This window comes from Nycticebus coucang, chromosome 12, assembly GCF_027406575.1.
Source record: "Nycticebus coucang isolate mNycCou1 chromosome 12, mNycCou1.pri, whole genome shotgun sequence".
Taxonomy (NCBI): domain Eukaryota; kingdom Metazoa; phylum Chordata; class Mammalia; order Primates; family Lorisidae; genus Nycticebus; species Nycticebus coucang.
Window position 1 is genome coordinate 10,160,295 of NC_069791.1, and position 19,866 is coordinate 10,180,160.

A 19,866-nucleotide genomic window follows, 5' to 3' on the forward strand; every position below is an offset into this window, starting at 1 on the left:
GAACATCTGGGTTTTGGAATCAGTGCCCTCTAGATACCAATGGGTGACTGTATACTGAATTGTTAGTACGCATCATCTGTGGTGGGTGGAATTTTGAGTGATTTCTTTTTTCTTGTCTTTTTAAAATTCATATAATGGATATGTGTTACTTTTGTCATAAATAAGGGAAAATAGTTACCTTTAAAAAGAACATAGCCCCTGTTCTCAGGGATTTACAGTGTAAATTTAGTCTACTCCAATCTAATCTTCTTAATGACCTGTCAGTAGTTTTCTAAGTTGGTGAGAAAATGTCTTTCAGAGATCTTGTATTGTTTTTCTGTGTTTTAAAGAAGACAGGAGACCAGTTGTGGATGCTTATAATGCTTATAATCTCATGCTTATAATCCTAGTGCTCTGGAAGGCCAAGGCGGGAGGAGCACTTGGGCTCAAGAATTTGAGACCTGGAGCAAGACCTGTCTCTACTAAAAATAGAAAAATCAGTCAGTCATGGTGGCCTGTGCTTGTAGTTCCAGCTACTCAGGAGGCTGAGACAGGAGAATCACTTGAATGTGCTTAAAGACATAGCCACTAGGATTATCACAGTATTATTTATGGTGATGAATAAATACAAACAACCAAATATACAGAGAATTGGTTAAATAAATGTGTGTCCATAGTATATTGTATCCAATCTTAGTGACCTGTCAGTAGGTTTTTTTTTTTTTTTTTTTTTGAGGCAGAGTTTCACTTTGTTGCCCTTGGTAGAGTGCTGTGGTGTCACAGCTCACAGCAACCTCCAGTTCTGGGGCTTAGGCGATTCTCTTGCCTCAGCCTCCCAAGTAGCTGGGACTATAGGCACCCACCACAATGCCGGACTATTTTTTGTTGTTGTTGTTGCCGTTTGGTCAGGGCTGGGTTTGAACCCACTACCCTCGGTACATGGGGCCAGCGCCCTACTCACTGAGCCACAGGTGCCGCCCCTGTCAGTTTTTTAAGTTAGTAAGAAAACGTCTTTCAGACATGTCCATAGTATTTGAGGTTGCTGTGAGGTAGGGTGACACCACAGTATTCTAGCCTGAGCAATAGAGTGAGACTCTATCTCAGAAAAAAAAAGACAAGAAAAATTCTGCCCACTTTCACTAAGGATTTGGGGGTAGGAGGCGTTGGGAGGGGTAGCATCTTGCTCTGTCCCCCAGGCTGGAGTGCATGCAGAGACACCATCTTAGCTCATTGTACCCTCACATTTTGGGCCTCCTCCCTTACCCTTCCAAGTATCTGGGACTATATGCGTGTGTTGTCACACTGGGGTAGTTTTTTTTTTTTTTTTTTATTGTTGGGGATTCATTGAGGGTACAATAAGCCAGTTACACTGATTACAATTGTTAGGTAAAGTCCCTCTTGCAATCATGTCTTGCCCCCATAAACACTGGGGTAGTTTTTAACAATTTTTTGTAGAGGTAGGATCTCACTGTTTCCCAGGTTGGTCTCGAGCTCCTAGCCTCCAGTGATCCTCTCACCTTGGCTACTCAAAATGCTGGTGGGATTACCAGCATGAGCCACTGTACTTGGCCTCACTAAGTATTTTAGAAACAACATATTTTCTGGCTTAGTTATATCAAGCAAGATGTAAAATTGGCAAAGATACAACAGAAATGATTAAAGATGGTGCTGAGGAAAGATAAAAGCTAATATAAATAGTCTGAAAAGGAAACCTGATCGGTAAAATAATGTATAGATAACATTTACAATGTTATATAATTGTGACTACAGAGTAACTCAAAAGAATGGTGTTTGGAACACTTAAAAGGAATATTGTTTTCTGAATGGAGTTCTGGTAACTTTGAAGTAAATAATTATCAACTAGGTTAGGTTTGGGCCTAGACGCTGACTTAATTACTTGCTTCTTGATGGTTATTTCAGGGAAGAAAATTGGCCTTAAGCGGCCATAATTTCATCTCATGTTAGTAGTTCTGCTCTTTTGTCTGGATATAGTCTCTTCTTTTTTAACAACTTTATTGAGATATAATTTGTATACCATAGAGTTCATCCAGTTAAAGTATGTAATTCATTGTTTTTTACTATATTCACAAGATAGGGAACCATCATTACAGTCATCATCACCCCAGAAAGAAACCTTGTGCTGTTTAGCAGTTATCATCCCATTTCCTCTTCCTGTCTAGCCCTAAACATCCACTAATGTTTTTCTCTCTATATACGTTTACCTTCATATAAATGAAATTATACAATATTTGTGACTGGCCTCTTAGTATAGTTTTCAAGGTTCATCTGTGTTGTGGCATGTCTCACTGCTTCATTCCTGTTTATTGCTGAGTAATACTCCATTTTATGGATATACCACATTTTATCCAATCAGTTGATGGACATTGGGTTGTTTTCACTTCTCATTTAGCATGAATAATACTACTATGAAATTTGTGTGTACGTTTTTGTGTAGATATATGTTTTAATTTTTCCTGGATATGTATCTGGAAGTGGAATTGCTTGGTTATATGTAACTCTGTTTACGTTTTTGAGGAACTGCCCACTGTTGTCCAGAGCAGCCATGCCATTTTCTGTTCCCACAAGCAGTGAATGCAGACATGATCTCTACATGCCATTATTATCTTTTCTTTTTCATCAGAGAATAAAGGATATGTGTCCTATGTACTATTTTTAATGTTGTCTGATTTGAAGATTGTCGACTTCTTTTATAACATTTAGAAATTTTTTTGTCTTTTTTTTTATTAAATCATAGCTGTGTACATTAATGCGATCATGTAGAGATAATTTTTTTAAAAAACTTTATTTACTTCCTTAGGTCTGTCATCTGAAACCAATATGGTAAGAAATCTTTTTTATCTTTTGCACACCCAGATCTTAACTCTGTATAGCTAGTTTTAAAGTTACAGATTCCTCCTTCTCCTCAGATCACAAGAACTGAGTTCATGAGTTTGATGACTGTTTTTGTACAATATTGTATCTTCTTTAAAAAAAAGTTAGGAATACTGAAAGATTAGGAAAATTGCCACATCTTTAAACATCTTGCTCCTACCCTGCTTTTTGAAAAGGTGAATTGATTTTGTTAGCCTTTTGTCTTATGATAATAGAGTTTTAGGTTTTGTCCTATAGCTGTGGATAATATCTGATTATTTTTTTTGTTTTTGAGACAGATTTTCACTTTGTTGCCTGTACTGGAGTGCAGTGGTATCATCACAGTTCACTGTAACCTCAAATTCCTGGGATCAAGCAATCCTCTTACCTCATTCTCCTGAGTAGCTGGGCATGTGCTATGACTCCTAGCTTTTTTTTTTTAAAGATGAGGTCTTAACTATGTTGCTTAGGCTTATCTTGAACTCCTGGCCTTATGTGATTCTCTTGCAGCCTCCTCCCAAAGTGGTAGAGTTACAGGTTTGAACCACTCCATCTAGCTGGATAATTTCCAATTTTTAATTACCATAAGAGAATCTATCAGAGCAACTTTTATGAATTCTATTATTGCTTTTTTTTTTTTCTTTTTTGGGGAGGTTTGGAGACAGGGTCTTGCTCTCTTGCTCAGGCCAGAGTACAGTGGAGTGATGATACATATGTGTGTATGTGTGTGTATGTATATATATATATATATTTTTTTTTTTTTTAACACTACCTATTAAATATAAAATCAAAGAATTAAGAATGGTCTTCTGGGCCATTGTAACTAGTCGTCATGTTTAGAAAATAGAAAAAAAAAAAAAAAAAAGAAAATAGAAACAAATGCTGTGGTGAAGTACATTCAACTTTATGAAATCCTACTTTGGGGGATACTATTTGAATCTGTAAGTGAAGGTTAAACATTAGGAAAATGTCCTAAACATCCTTATGATAGCAAGTGTCATATACCAAGGCTTCCAAGGAAATAGAGGGAGAATTGCACTGGGTAGTTGTGGTGGTAGACTGCCTTCTAAAGAAGGGAGTACTTCAGTGATAGTTTCTTTTTACTTGGAGATAGCCTTAAGAGCTATTTGCAGAGACTGTGTAGGAATTAATGATTTTGGACTATTAATGATGGACTTGTTTGGAGGGGATGAATTAGGTATATGTTTGCTTTTTGTAGCAGTGTCTGGCCTACTTTGATCTTCAGTCCTCCTCAGGTTCTTGCCTCCTTTGATGAACAAAGAAAACAGAGCTGAATCTTTGCATTGCATTCCAGAAGAGGTCTTTTAATAATCAATGGGATGAATAGGTGCTTTGTTTTCTAATTTGGCACATAGGGTATCATTGATGTTATAGGCTTATTTGAACTTTAAGGTTTAGACCATAATTTCTACCTTTTTGTATTTTCTTTTTTTGTGGTTTTTGGCCGGGGCTAGGTTTGAACCTGTCACCTCCGGCATATGGGACCGGCGCCCTACTCCTTGAGCCACAGGCGCCACCTTCTTTTTGTATTTTCTGTTTTGATTTATTTTAATATGTTCTTTTTCCCCTCTTGTGTTTTATAGGTTAACCTGGATAAGCTAAAGGAAAGAGCCCAAAGATTTGGTTTGAATGTCTCTTCAATCTCCAGAAAGGTAATGTAGATTGGACAGAATTGCTATTTTTGCAGCATTAGAGCAGCTTAGGGGCTACATATGGAAATGGCTCTCTTGAGAAGGTAGCTGGCTACTCAAAACTTCATTTCACATACTCTTTTGAATAGCACCTCCTCTTACTGGGTACTGATTACATTATAGGAATGGTTTCACAAACTGAGTTTCTCAGGATTTTTAAAAATTTTTATTTATTTACATCTTTATTTATTTTTTAATTGATGGACTTGTTGAGAGGTGATGAATTAGGCATATGAATTAGGCAATTAGTCTCTCTTTGTCACCCTTGGTTGAATATCACATCTTTTCACTGGTTACTGGTTACATTATTGGAATGGTTTCACAAACTTTTTTTTTTTTTTTCAAGATTTTTTTTTTTTTTTTTTTGAGAGACAGAGTTTCACCTTGTCGCCCTCGGTAGAGTGCTATAGTGTCACAGCTCACAGCAAGCGCCAGCTCTTGGGCTTAGACCATTCTCTTGCCTCAGCCTCCTGAGTAGCTAGGACTACAGGTCCCTGCCACAACGCCCAGCTATTTTTTTGTTGCAGTTTGGCTGGGGTCAGGTTCGAACCCACCACCTTCCGTATATGGGGCCGGTGCCCTACTCACTGAGCCAAAGGCGCCACCCAAGATTTTTTATTTTTATTTATGTATTTTTTAATTGAGACAGAATCTCACTTTGTCACCCTTGGTAGAGTGCTATGGTATCATAGCTCACAGCAGCCTCTAACCTTTAGGCTCAAATGATTCTCTTGCCTCAGCCTCCCAAGTAGCTGGGACTACAGGCATCCACCACAATGTTATTTTTATTTATTTATTTATTTTTTGTAGAGACAGAGTTTTACTTTATTGCCCTCGGTAGAGTGCCATAGCGTCACACAGCTCACAGCAACCTCCATTTCCTGGGCTTAGGTGATTCTCCTACCTCAGCCTCCCGAGTAGCTGGGACTACAGGTGCCTGCCACAGTGCCCAGCTATTTTTTTGTTGCAGTTTGGCCGGGGCCGGGTTTGAACCTGCCACCCTCGGTATATAGGGCTGGCACCCTGCTCACTGAGCCACAGGCGCCGCCCCGACACAATGTTATTTTTAGAGATGGGGGTCTCACTCTAGCTCAGGCTAGTCTCGAACTGCTGAGTTCAGGCAATTCACTCAGCTGGGCCTACCAAAGTGCTGGGATTATAGGCATGAGCCATCGCGCCTAGCCCTCAAGATTGTTTTCATAGCTGACACCCACACTGTTAGAGCATGGTCTGTATTTCACTTGGTTTAGATGTTGAATTCAGTGATATTAAAACTTATTACATTTATTTTAATTTCTGACATAGGAATATGGATATTAAATAATCAAGAGAAGATAGTCCTATCTTTAGGTCAAAGGTATCTAGAAACAAATCTTGGGGGTTTTGTAGAACAAAAATAAGAGGGTTATTTGATTCTTTCTGCCCCTTTGCTAACTGATACTGTTCAGCATGTTAAGCAAGATGACACCGTGCTTTGTGGGGTGATCAATTCTCCAGGGCCCAGTTGTTTTTGGATTTTTTTCTAGGCATATTAGAGAAACAGTATTGATTTTTCTATTTGCCTAGAGAGAGGTGATCTCTATTTTTATTCTTTGGGAATTAGAGTGTGTTTCTTGATTGTTGATAGGGTTGTTGTGGTGGCAGGGTATTTCAAAGAGAAAAACTAATATGTCATTCATTATTTCAACTTTGGTATGAAAGCATTTAGCTCTCTAGAAAGCCATTGGAAGAAACTGATCTGACATTGGTTCTATTTTTGGCTTAGGAAAAAAACTAAGCACTAAAAGTAATCATTACTGTGCTGCTGTAGAATACATGACCCGAACACAACTTTGTTCTATATCTTCCTTCCATTTTGGTTACTTTTTTGTTATTTACCAGAAATACTACATTAGGTCTGTTGTGCCTAGCTTGATGCTGAGAGTACAGATGCTTAGTGGGAATGAAAAAATGAGGAGTTGAGAATGAGAGTATGTGATTCTTAAACCACATACAGCTTCATTGGGAAGAGCTATTATAAACCAAAAGTTATTTGTGTTTTGAAATGGAGGAAAAGGTGCCTTGGATTTGGTGTCCTGGTTGTCATCTGTCTCATCAGAGAATTCCAGCAATAACTTCACCCCACTAGAGAATTGTCTGCATTTCTATGTTCCTTCAGAATTTACAAAATTGTACATGATATCTTATAATATTTGGCTCATACAGACACATTTCCTGAGACGAATTTGACCTTCAACAATATACTATCTACCTGAGTTATCTTTTAGTAATTCGTTAGAGGGTTATCAGCTCAGCCTTTTCTCTTCTTTTCCCTAGAATCTTTTCCATATTTTTCCTATTTTCATTTTAGGCCAGAAGTAAAACCAAGAGATATTTTTATTAACTTTGTAACCTTGAGCAAGTTACTAAATTTCTTTGATCCTCATCAGTAAAGCTTAGAGTAATATCTAACAACCTGATTGTGAAGAGTAAGTTAATTGTATACAGTAGTTGAAATTACCTAACATAGTAACATTTTGACCCTGAATTAATGTTAACTTCTGTGTTTTAGTTGATCATTGATAAAATTTCAGCTCCTATTTTATTTTATTATTATTTTTAGCATTTTTTCTATTAAATCATAACTTTGTACATTGATGCATTTATAGGGTTCAGGGTATTGCTTCAATATACAGTGTGAAATGTGTACATTGAACTAACACATCCATCACAATTATACTCATTTCTTTTTTTTTTTTTGAGACAGAGCCTCAAGCTATTGCCCTGGGTAGAGTGCTGTGGCATCACAGCTCACAGCAGCCTCCAACTCCTGGGCTCAAGCGATTCTCCTGCCTCTGCCTCCCAAGTAGCTGGGACTACAGGCACCCACCACAACGCCTAGCTATTTTTTGGTTGCAGCCATCATTGTTGTTTAGCAGGCCTGGGCTAGATTTGAACCCACCAGCTCAGGTGTATGTGGCTGGTACCTTAGCCGCTTGAGCCACAGGCACCAAGCCCTCATTTCTTAATAGTTTTGAAATGTACCATTGCATCATGCACATTAGGTGAGGTCCCCCCAGATGCTGTCCCTCCTCCCATATCCCTCCTCTCTTCCCCTCACTCTCCTCTTCCCTTCTACTTTCTGGACTATAGTTATGTTTTGCTATTTGTATGAGTATGTAGGTGGTTATATATTGATTTCATAGTAGTATTGAGTGCATTGGATACTTTTTTTTCCATTCTTGAGATATTTTACTAAGAAGAATATGTTCCAGCTCCATCCAGGTAAACATAAAAGATGTGAAGTCTCCATCTTTTTTATGGCTGCATAGTATTCCATGGTGTACATATACCACAATTTATTAATCCATTCATGGATCAATGGGCACTTAGGCTGTTTCCATGTTTTGGCTATTGTGAATTGGGCTGCAATAAGCATTCTGGTGCAAATGTCTTTGTTGTAAAATGATTTTTGATCATCTGAGTATATAGCTACTAAAGAAATTCCAGGATCAAATGGAATGTCTACTTTTAGTTCCTTGAGTGTTCTCCAAACTTCCTTCCAAAAAGGTCATATTAACTTACATTCTCACCAGCAGTGTAGAAGTTGTTCCCTTCTCTCCACATCCACACCAACATCTGTAGTTTTGGGAGTTTGTGATGTGGGCTAATATTACTGGAGTTAGATGATATCTCAAAATGGTTTTGATTTGCATTTCTATGATTAAGGATGATGAGCATTTTTTCTTTTTTTTTTGTAGAGACAGAGTCTCACTGTACCGCCCTCGGGTAGAGTGCCGTGGCGTCACACGGCTCACAGCAACCTCTTAACCCTTGGGCTTACGCGATTCTCTTGCCTCAGCCTCCCGAGCAGCTGGGACTACAGGCGCCCGCCACAACGCCCGGCTATTTTTTGGTTGCAGTTTGGCCGGGGCTGGGTTTGAACCCACCACCCTCGGCATATGGGGCTGGTGCCCTACTCACTGAGCCACAGGCGCCGCCCATGATGATGAGCATTTTTTCATGTGTTTGTAGGCCATGTGCCTGTCTTCATCAGAGAAGTTTCTGTTCAAGTCTCTTGCCCACATAGAAATGGGGTTATTCATTCTTTCCTTATGGATTAGTTTGAGTTCTCTGTAGATTTTGGTTATCAGACCTTTGTCAGAAGCATAACCTGCAAAAATGTTCTCCCATTCTGAAGGTTGTCTGTTTGCTTTACTTACTGTGTTCTTGGCTGTGCAAAAGCTTTTTAGTTTGATCTGATCCCAGTAATGTATTTTTGGTGTTGCTTTAGTTGCTGGGGGGTTTGGGGGGTCCTCCTCATAAAGTATCCTCCCAGGCCAATTTAAGTATTTTCCCTGCACTTTCTTCTAGTATTTTTATAGTTTCATATCTTAAGTTTAAATCTTTTATCCAGTGAGAATCAATTTTTGTTAATGGTGAAAGGTGGATGCCCAGTTTCAGTCTTCTACAGGTTGCCAGCCAGTTCACCCAGCACCATTAGTTAAATAGGAAGTCTCCCTCACTGAATATTTTTGATAGGCTTGTCGAAGATCAAATGGCGATAAGTAGCTGGGTTCATCTCTTGGTTCTCTATTGTGTTCCATAAATCTACCTCTCTGTTTTTGTGCCAGTACCATGCTGTTTTGATCACTATAGATTTGTAGTATAGCCTGAAGTCTGGTAATGTGATACCTCCTGATTTGTTCTTATTTCTGAGTAATGTATTTGCTATTCGAGGTTTTTTTCTGATTCCATATAAAACGAAGTACTATTTTTTCAAGTTCTTTAAAGTATGACAATGGTGCTTTAATAGGGATTGCATTAAATCTGTAGATTGCTTTAGGTAGTATAGACATTTTAACAATGTTGATTCTTCTCAGCCATGAGCATGGTATGTTTTTCCATTTGTTAACATCTTCAGCTATTTCTTTTCTCAGAGTTTCATAGTTGTCTTTATAGAGATCTTTCACATCCTTTGTTAGGTAAATTCCCAGATATTTCATCTTCTTTGGCACTACTGTAAAAGGAATAGAGTCCTTGATTGTTTTTTCAGCTTGACTATTGTTAGCGTATATAAAAGCTACTGACTTGTAAGTATTGATTTTGTATCCTGAGATGCTGCTGTATTCCTTGATCACTTCTAAGAGTTTTGAAGTCGAGTCCCTGGGATTTTCCAGGTATAGGATCATATCATCAGCAAAGAGTGAGAGTTTGATCTCCTCTGACCTTATTTGGATACCCTTAATCACCTTCTCTTGCCTGATTGCAATGGCTAAGCCTTTCATTACCATGTTGAATAGCAGTGGAGACAGTGGGCATCCTTGCCTCGTTCCTGATGTGAGTGGAAATGTTTTCAATTTTACACCATTCAATATGATTTTGGCTGTGGGTTTGCTGTAGATGGCCTCTATTAGTTTAAGAAATGTCCCTTCTATTCCTATTTTCTTAAGAATTCTGATCATGAAAGGATGCTGTATATTATCAAAGGCTTTTTCTGCATCAATTGGGAGAATCATATGGTCTTTGTTTTTTATTTTATTGATGTGATGTATTTATAGATTTGTGTATGTTGAACCAACCCTGTAACCCTGGATTAAAACCCAACTTGATCATGGTGTATAATTTTTTTGATGTGTTGTTGAATCCTGTTTGCTAAGATCTTATTGAATATTTTTGCATTGATATTCATTAATGATATTGACCTATAATTTTCTTTCTTTGTTGGATCCTTTCCTGGTTTGGGGATCAGGGTATTATTTTCTTGATAGAATGTGTTGGGAAGTATTCCTCTTTTTCTATGCTTTGGAAAACATTGTATAATATAGGTACAATATATTGATATAATATTCGGATGTGAAGCCATCTGGTCCTCAACTTTTCTTTTTAGGGAGATTTCGAATTGTTGATGCTATTTCAGTGGTTGATACAGGCCTATTCAAGATTTCTAATTCTTTCTGGTTGAGTCTAGGAAGGTAGCGTGCTGCCAGGTATTTCCTTCAGATTTCATATTTCTGGGAATAGAGATTTTTGTAGTAATCGTTGAGGATTTTTTTGAATTTCCGAAGTGGCTGTTATTTCTCCTTTATTGTTTCTGACAGACGATATTAGAGATTTTGCTTTTCTCTTTCTGGTTAGGTTGGCCAAAGGTTTGTCAATTTTGTTAATCTTTTCAAAGAACCAACTTTTTGTTTTGTTGATCTTTTGAATGATTCTTCTGTTTTCAATTTCATTTAATTCTTCCCTAATTTTGGTTATTTCTTTTCTTCTGCTGGATTTGGGGTTGCAGTGTTCTTCCTTTTCCAGTTGCTTGAAATGATCCATTAAGTTGTTGGCTTTCTCTCTTTCTGTTTTCTTGGTGAAGGCTTCCAATGCTATAAATTTCCTTCTTAGGACTGCCTTTGCAGTATCCCACAGGTTTGGATAATTTGTGTCTTCATTATCATTTTGTTGCAAAAATTTGATGATTTCCTTCTTAATCTTGTCTTTGACCGAGCTATCATTCAGCCTAAGAGTATTTAGCTTCCATGACTTTGTTTGAGTATGAAGATTCCCGTTACTGTTGAGTTCAACTTTTATTCCATGGTTGTCTGAGAAGATACAAGGAATAATTTCTACACTTTTAAATTTGCTGTGGTTAGACTTGTGTCCTAGGATATGGTCTATTTTGGAGGATGACCCATGGGCAGATGAGAAGAATGTATATTCAGTTTTACTAGGGTGAAATGTTCTGTAGAGGCCTGTAAAGTCCATTTGTTCTAGGATCAGGTTTAAGTCTAATATTTCTTTGTTTAGTTTCTCCTTAGAGGATCTATCCTAAACTGTCAAAAGGGTGTTAAAATCTCCAAATATTAATAGTGCAGGAAGATATCAAGTTGTTCATATCCATTAAGGTTTGCTTTATGAATTGAGCATTCTGGTAGGTTGCATAAATGTCAGTTATCCATTCTGGCTGTTTCCCTTGACAAATATGTAGTGACCTTCCTTATCTTTCTTTATCTTTGTTGGTTTAAAGCCAATTGTATCTGCTACTAAAATTGCAATCCCTGCTTTTTTCTGGTTTCCATTTGCCTGTATTGTACAAGTCCATCCCTTCACCCTGAGTCTATTTTTATCCTTTAAGGTCAGGTGAGATTCTTGTATACAGCAGATATCTGGTCTGAGTTTATGTATCTAGTCAGCCAGCTTGTGCCTCTTTAGAGGACAATTTAAACCATTCACATTAAGTGAGAGAATTGATAAGCCTGGTTGTGTTTTGGGAGTCATGTTTTTTGGATATCTAGTGGACATTTTTAATCTTTTCACCACTGTGGAAGTTGTTTGTTTTTTTTTTGTTTTTTTTTTCCAAAAATTTCTGGGTGAGTTTACTTTGGAGGTAGAGCACTGCACTGGTTGTCTTGGAGGATGGGTCTGAGAATATCCAGGAGAGCTGATTTAGTTATGGCAAATTTCTTCAACATGTCTATGTCATTAAAGTATTTGATTTCTCCATCACAAATGAGATTCAGTTTAGTTGGATACAGGATCCTGAGCTGGAAGTTGTTTTGTTTTAGGAAACTGAAGGTTGATGACCATTTTCTTCTGACTTGAAACGTTTTGGCTGAGAGATCTGCAGTCATTCTGATATTTTTCCCTTTGTAGGTGATGTTTTTCTTACATCTGGCTGCTTGCGGAATTTTCTCCTTCATCTTAACTTTGGCAAAGTTAATCACAATGTGTCTAGGAGATGCTTTATTTGAATTGAGTCTTGCTGGGGTTCTGAAACTGTCTGCTATCTGAAGTTCTGTATCTCTTGCAATGCTTGGGAAATTCTCCTCCAAAATCTCTTAGAGTAGTGCATCTGTACCTTTAGGACCATCCTCTTCTCCTTCAGGAATTCCTGTGAGACAAATATCTGATCTTTTGGAGTGATCCCACAACTCTCTCAGGGAATGATCAGTTTTTGTTCTCCATTTGTCTGCCTCTTTGAGTGTTTGGGAGCATTCAAAAGCTTTGTCTTCAGTTTCAGAGATCCTTTCTTCTGCCTGGTCAACTCTATTATTGAGAGATTCTACTGTATTTTGGAGCTCCTCAACTAACTTTTTCATTTCCTTGAGCTCTGCTAGCTCTTTTCTCATTATGTCCATATCTTTGGTGACTTGGGCTTTGAATTTATTAATTTCTTAAGACAACTTTAGAGAACTACTCTTTGGAATTCAATTTCTATCTTTTCTTCCATTCTATTTATCTTATTTGCCATCCATATTCTGAATTCGATTTCTGACATTGCTGCCATTTGTCTATGTATGGCATCTTCAGTTGTATCTCCTTTGTCATTTCTTGGGGGGGGGGGTTGATCTACTCTGGTTATTGTTGTTGCCAGAGTTCTTCTGTTGGGTCTGCACTGTTTGTTTTCCACCATCTGGTTATTAGAACTGGTAGGGTGAGATTGAATTGGGGTTCCCATGTAGTAGAGATAGCCCCTTACCAAAGTGCTAGGCTTTGTAATTGTGGCTTATCTCCTACAACCTTACAAAGGCCCCTTTCAGAGTTTTGGCTGGAGACTCTGAGGACCTACTTTGTGAGATCGTGCAGGCTACAGCCAACCTCTACCCTATCCTAAGAAATCACAGTATTAGGTTTAAATCTTGACTATGAAGAGATACAAACAGCTGTGGTACCCAGTTCCTTTCTGCTACAGAACTTCGAAGGTCAACCTCAGAATGTCCCCGTGTGGACAGCCTCAGACACGGGTTACAACCTAATTGTCTCAGGCAGTGCAAACCCTCCCCAACAGAGAGGGGTTCAAGGGTCTCCAACAGCACGATAGGAGCCAGGGATCCACACTCCCGCTGGCCAGATGCAGACCACAGTGTTGTCCGCTTCTCTGTTTACAGGCCTAGCTGAAGCCAGGCCCCCACCTGGGGGGCCAATGTCAGTTCACCTCCAGCTAGCCTCTGCTTGCCAGACCAGCTGGAGTCAGGGGACCACTCCCCTCGCCTGCCAGTCTCAGTCCACTGCCTGGCAAGCCTCTGTTTGCAGGCTCTGTTGGAGTCAGGGCACCGGTCCCGCCCTCCTGTTTCAGTCTACACACAGCCAGCCTCTGTTTGCCAGACCAGTTGGAGTCGGGACCACGCCCCCGCCTGCCAGTCTCAGTCCGCTGCCTGGCAAGCCTGTGTTCGCAGGCTCTGTTAAGAGTCAGGGCACTGCACTCCGCCCGCAGGTCTCCGTCCTTACCTGGTGAGCTAGAGACAGGAGACCATGCCCTAACCCCCAGCTCTTGGTTCACACCCAGCAAGCCACTGCTCAAGGGTTCTATTAGAATCAGGGGATCACGCCCTTGTTCTCAGATTGCAGTCCACGCCTATCAAGCCTCTGCTCACAGGCCCAGCAGAGGCTGAGGATCAGACCTGTGTGCCAAACTCAGTCCACACAGGGCAACCACTCTCCCCACTGTGGGTGCCATCAGAGCTGAGGGTTCTGCACCTGGTTCGCCAGACACAGCCCAAACCAAGGATCACTACCACTGGCCAGGCATAGTCATAACCAGGGGACTGCTCCTCCTCATGCCGAGTGTCCCTTTCTTCCCCATTAGTCACGGATTCCATCCTAATGGTTGGTCCACACTATGCCCAGTTCTCTCAGGATAAGGCCAAACACTCTATTATCTGCAAGGGGTAGAACTTCAGACTGCCATGCGAGGGGGAAAGGGTAGGCTGGGAGTTTGGACTTGTGGGGGGAATTATCTGTTCAATTTTATGCCCGGCAGTGTGGTGTCTAGGTTCCTAAGTGGGACCTCCCTGGAGAACTAAACTCCAGTGGGACCTGGAGTTTAGCCCTCTCTCCCTGGAGGTAAAATGAGAGGTCTTTTGTTCCCTGCTCCTTTGCAGATAGTCTGTGGCTGGGGAGGGGTCTCCCATACTGTAATCTATAGGCTTTGTACCTGTAATTTGTTTTCTTGAATGCTCTTCCTTAGAGTTACAGTTTGCTGAACTTCTTTCTTGGCTCAGCTCCCCGTTTTTGGCTTTGTAGAGTCCAATTCTGTCCAGTTTTTCTAACACTGCTCAGGAGCCTCTGCCATGGATTGCTACCAGTTGGCCATCTTCCCAGAATCTCTATTTCATTTTTGAGGCAGAGTCTCACTTTTTCACCCTTGGTAGAGTGCTGTGGCGTTATAGCTCACAGCAACCTCAAACTCCTGGGCTTAAGCGATTCTCTTGCCTCAGCTTCCCAAGTAGCTGAGACTACAGGTGCCTGCGACAGTGCCCAGATATTTTTAGAGATGAGGTCTTGCTCTGGCTCCGGCTAGTCTCAAACCTGTGAGCTCCCAAGTGCTGGTATTACAGGTGTGACTCACTGCACCCAGCCTCAGCTCCCATTTTAAATCTCTGGAGGGTGGTGATCTGATAGTGGTCACTGGAAGAACTCACGCTGTGAGCTTCCTTCTCTAATTATATTCATTGTCAGTATATATAGCATATATATCTGTGTATTAGAATAGTACTTCTCATAATCCCAGCACTTGGGAGGCCGAGGCGGGTGGATTGCCTGAGCTCATGAGTTCGAGACCAGCCTGAACAAGAGCAAAACCTCATTTCTAAAAAATAGCTGAGTGGTTGTTGCGGGTTCCTGTAATCCCAGTTACTTAGGAGGCTGAGGCAAAAGGATCGCTGAACTCAAGTTTGAGGTTGCTGTGAGCTAAAACAGCATGGCACTCTATTGAGGGTAACGTGACCAAGTGAGACTCTGTCTCAAAAAAAAAAAAAGAAGAAAAAATAGAATAGTGCTTCTCAGATTATCTCTGGCAAAAGTTTCGTTTTAACCATTTGTGATTCATTACAGAGTGATACTTTTGTAAAATATAATTAAAATTTCACAGCAGTGTTAAATTACTGTGGAAGTTTCTTTTTTTTTTTCTTTTTTGAGACAGAGTCTCACTTTGTCGCCTTGTTAGAGTGTTGTGGCGTCATAGCTCACAGCAATCTCCAACTCCTGGGCTTAGGCCAGGGGTCCTCAAACTTTTTAAACAGGGGGCCAATTCACTATCCCTCAGACTGTTGGAGGGCTGGACTATAGTTTTAAAAAAAAAAAAAAACCTATGAACAAATTCCTATGCACACTGCATATCTTATTTTAAAGTAAAAAAACAAAACAAGAACAAATACAATCACACCGCTACATGTGGCCTATAGGCCGTAGTTTGAGGACCCCTGGCTTGCTTAGGCGATTCTCTTGCCTCAGCCTCCTGAGTAGCTGGGACTTCAGGTGCCCGCCACAACACCTGGCTATTTTTTTGTTGCAGTTTGGCCGGGGCCAGGTTTGAACCCGCCACCCTTGGTATACGGGGCCGGTGCCCTATTCACTGAGCCAGAGGCACCGTCCGAGACAGAGTCTTATTATGTTGCCCTCAGTGGAGCTGTGCTGTGGCATCACAGCTCACAGCAACCTCAAACTCTTGGGCTTAAGCAATTCTCTTGCCTTAGCCTCCCAAGTAGGTTAGCTGGGACTACAGATGCCCGCCATAACACTCAGCTATACGGTGGAAGTTTCTAAACACTTCCAGTTTCTGTACTTACTATAAACTGGTAAGAAACAGTTTGGAGATCAGCATCGGGAGGCAGACCATATTTTGAGTAGCATTTTACTAAAATATATATGGTTTCCAGGGATTGCTTCCTTTGCTTGGAAGTTTGTGACTTTTGGAGGTGTCCTCTTTCAGTATAGGTTCTATTTGCAGTGATTATAAATCTCAATTTTCAGAATCACCGAGATTTCACTAGTTTGCTTTAATTTGCCCGTAAACCATAATAATGTCAAAGAAATGCACAAGACTCTTGAACTCTGATTTACCGGCATTGACCAATAGAACTTACTATGAGCAGCCATGTGTGGATAGTGGCTACTGTATTGGACGACTCAAGCCTAACTTACATCTTCCACAAAACTTTCACACTTGGAAGTGTCATAGAAATTCTTTATCAGACTATATAATTGTATAACCTAGGATTTTTTAATACATGTGGAAAATATAAGCAGTTTCAGAGTGAATCTGTGGAAGGAGAGAAGTTAGAGGAACAGAAATAAGAGAAAAAGGAAAGATTCTTTTTTTCTAGAACTTATTGTTATACCCAAATTCTGAAATTCCAACTTGCTACATTCTCTATTGAGAGTTGTGTGGTTCAGAGTCTTGTGCTTAGTTGGTCCTTATTACTAGAGATGACTTGTTACCTAGTATTTGTTTTGTTTTTTTGAGACAGTTTCATTTTGGTAGAGTGCCTTAGGGTCATCTCACAGCAATCTTCAACTCTTGGGCTCAAGCAATTCTCTTGCCTCAGCCTCCTGAGTAGCTAGGACTACAGGTGCCCACCACAGCACACAGCTGTTTTTAGAGACGAGGTCTTGCTCTTGCTCAGGCTAGTCTCGAATCTGTGACCTCTGGGCAATCACCGCCTGGGCCTCCCAGAGTGCTAGGATTACAGGTGTGAACCACCATATTACCTAGTATTTGGTTGGCCAAGGTTAATGACATGAGTGTGTTTGTATTTGTGGAACACTCAGATCAGTATACTCCTGTCCACCTCATTCTGGGATTCTGGGTTCCATTATAGTCTCCTAAGTTTTTTTATTCAGTTAGATACGGTACAAATAGTGGAGATTAGTAGGTAAATGTGAAGATGCCTCCTCTTCATCCTAGTATTCTAAACAGGACAATGAGAAATTTACCTTCTGTCATCTCCATTGCACAGGGTTTGTGTTTGCTTAATCTAGCTTAAGGCCCAGCTTGCTTTTTCTTCAGTGGACTAGACTCAGTATAGTATGTGTGAATAAAGATAGGAAGTGTGTGAGAGCAGATCAGACAGTATTTATGGTTTTTAAACTGTCATAATCAGATCATTTCTCCTCTTCATATTTTTTATTTAATGCTTGAGCATATTACAGATTTGAGGATACTGAATCTTTGCTCTTCTTTCTAGACTGACTTTTTCATGACTGCTCATATATTTCAGTTTTCATCTCCAATGGTATACCATATGCACCTTAGGCACTACACAGAAACTTAAAGAAAAGGCTCGGCGCCTGTGGCTTAAGCGACTAAGGCACCAGCCACATACACCTGAGCTGGTGGGTTTGAATCCAGCCTGGGCCCGTCAAACAACAATGATGGCTGCAATGAAAAAATAGCCGGGCATTGTGGCGGATGCCTGTAGTCCCAGCTACTTGGGAGGCGGAGGCAGGAGACTCGCTTGAGCTCAGGAATTAGAGGTTGCTGTGAGCTGTGATGCCACGGCACTCTACCCAGGGTGAAAGCTTGAGGCTCTGTCTCAAAAAAGAAAAGAAAAGAAACTTAAAGAAAGCTGGTTCTCCCTTGCCTCCCCTCCCCTCCCCCAATCATCTTCCACTTCTCCCTCTACTCCAGAAAAGTCTGTCTGTTCATGTTTCTAGCTCAAGTCTCAGTGGATAAAATCGTATTGGTTTCTAAGGGTTAGTGTAATGGGAAGTGACAGGGCAAAGAATGGCACTGGCATTTATAGACAATTCTTACACAAGAGGCTGTAAATTGTCCCAACTCTTGAGGATAGAATGGCATGCCTTTTCTCATAAGCCTCATGATGACTGTGAGCTAAGAAACCTCCCACCCCAATGGGCACTGCCCATAGCTCAGTGGGTAGGGCACCAGCCACATACACCCAGGCTGGTGGGTTTGAACCCAGCCTGGACCAGCTAAACAGCCATAACAACTGCAACCAAAAAAAAAAAAAAATAGTAATAGCTGGTCCTTGTGGCGGGCGACTGTAGTTCTAGCTACTTGGGAGGCTGAGGAAAGAGAATTGCTTAAGCTGAAGAGTTGAAGGTTGCTGTGAGCTGTGCACCATGGCACTCTACCGAGGGCAACATAATGAGATTCTGACTTGAAAAGAAAGAAACCTCCCACTCCCATCAAACAAAACAACACCCAAATAAATAACATCTGCCTGGTTGGTTCTGATTAATCTTCAGCTAGGTTTTTTTATCTTGTGCTTGACCAGTTGTTTTTTTCTCTGTTTTCCATGCTTCCCAAGAGGAGTGATGTTTGAGTCAGTACTATTGGTGAAGGACAGGACTTAGAGCATAGAAAACTCATCTTTGAAATGAATGAGAGATTCAAAGAGGGAATAAAGGTGAGAAGCCAGTTAATACAAGATGGTCAGAGGACATTGGTTTTGATAAAAACTAAGTCTGATCTTAGCTATAATGTTAACTGGTGTAACTAATTTGAGTGGATTGTTTTTCAAGTAAAGTGAACTTGGGAAGGAAAAACTTGATACTTTAGAAAGTTATAGGATATCTATGTAGGTGGAATTTGTTTTGTTTTATTTTTATTTTTTAAAGGCAGGGTCTCGCTCTGTTGCCTAGGCTAGAGTACAGTGGTATATTCATTGTTCACTGCAACCTCAGACTCCTGAGTTAAAGGGATTATCCTGCCTCAGCCTCCCAAGTAGCTGGAAATACATGTGTATTTGTATTTGCCACTGTGCACAGCTAACTTTTCTATTTTCAGTACAGACAGAATCTCACTCTTGCTCAGGCTGATCTTGAACTGACCCTAAGCAATCCTCCAGCATTGACTTCCCAGAATGCTAGGATTACAGGAGTGAGCTACCAACCACATCCTGCTTATAAATTAAACTTTTATCATAGGCATGTGTGTATAGGTAAAAACATAGAATACATAGGGTTTGGTACTGTTTGTGGTTTCAGGTATTCACTGGAGATCTTGGAATGAATGTATCCTCCTATGATGAGAGGAACTACTGTAATATTGTTTAAAAGTTAGTCACCAAGTCCCAGCTACCTGGGAGAATGAGGCAAGAGGATCACTTGAACCTAAGAGTTTGAGGTTGCTGTGAGCTAAGACCCTCTACTGAGGGTGACCGAGTGAGACTGTCTCAACAAAAGAAATAAAAGCCTTCTCAGAGAAATCTGTAATTAGGATTTATTAGTTTAGGTGTGAGCATATAAACCTTTTCCAAAGGAAGACTGTGGGGCCCAGCATAGTATATCGCTAACATAGAACTTCATAAATCTAAAGAACCGTAAATTCTAGGAAGAAGTTTGGTAGAGTATTATTAAAGGTGGTAGTGGTAAGGAGAATTAGATCGAGGATAAGGTGGAAAAATAGTTGAGTAGGTTTGGGCTATATCTAGATATACTCAAGCAGCAGTACCTAGGCCAAGCGCACAACTTAACTTTTTTTTTTTTTTTTTTTTTTTTTTTGAGACAGTTTCACTATGTCACCCTCGGTAGAGTGCCATAGTGTCACAGCTCACAGCAACCTCAAACTCTTGGGCTTAAACGATTCTCTTGC

The 19,866-nt window shown here is 40.3% G+C and overlaps 1 protein-coding gene across 3 annotated transcripts in view; it reads left to right on the plus strand.

Annotated features, from left to right (window-relative positions):
- SARNP (SAP domain containing ribonucleoprotein) overlaps nucleotides 1-19,866 on the plus strand; it is an 81,987-nt gene that overhangs the window by 28,000 nt on the left and 34,121 nt on the right. For 2 of the 3 annotated variants that reach the window (XR_008373157.1, XM_053554341.1), the window contains exons 9-10: nucleotides 2,798-2,820; nucleotides 4,455-4,523. Coding sequence is in view for 1 of the 3 variants with exons in the window: in XM_053554341.1 (XP_053410316.1) it covers nucleotides 2,798-2,820; nucleotides 4,455-4,523 (92 nt within the window). In the remaining 2 variants the exon portion in view is untranslated. The remainder of the gene's footprint in view (nucleotides 1-2,797; nucleotides 2,821-4,454; nucleotides 4,524-19,866) is intronic. The other variant, XR_008373158.1, reaches the window with a different exon arrangement.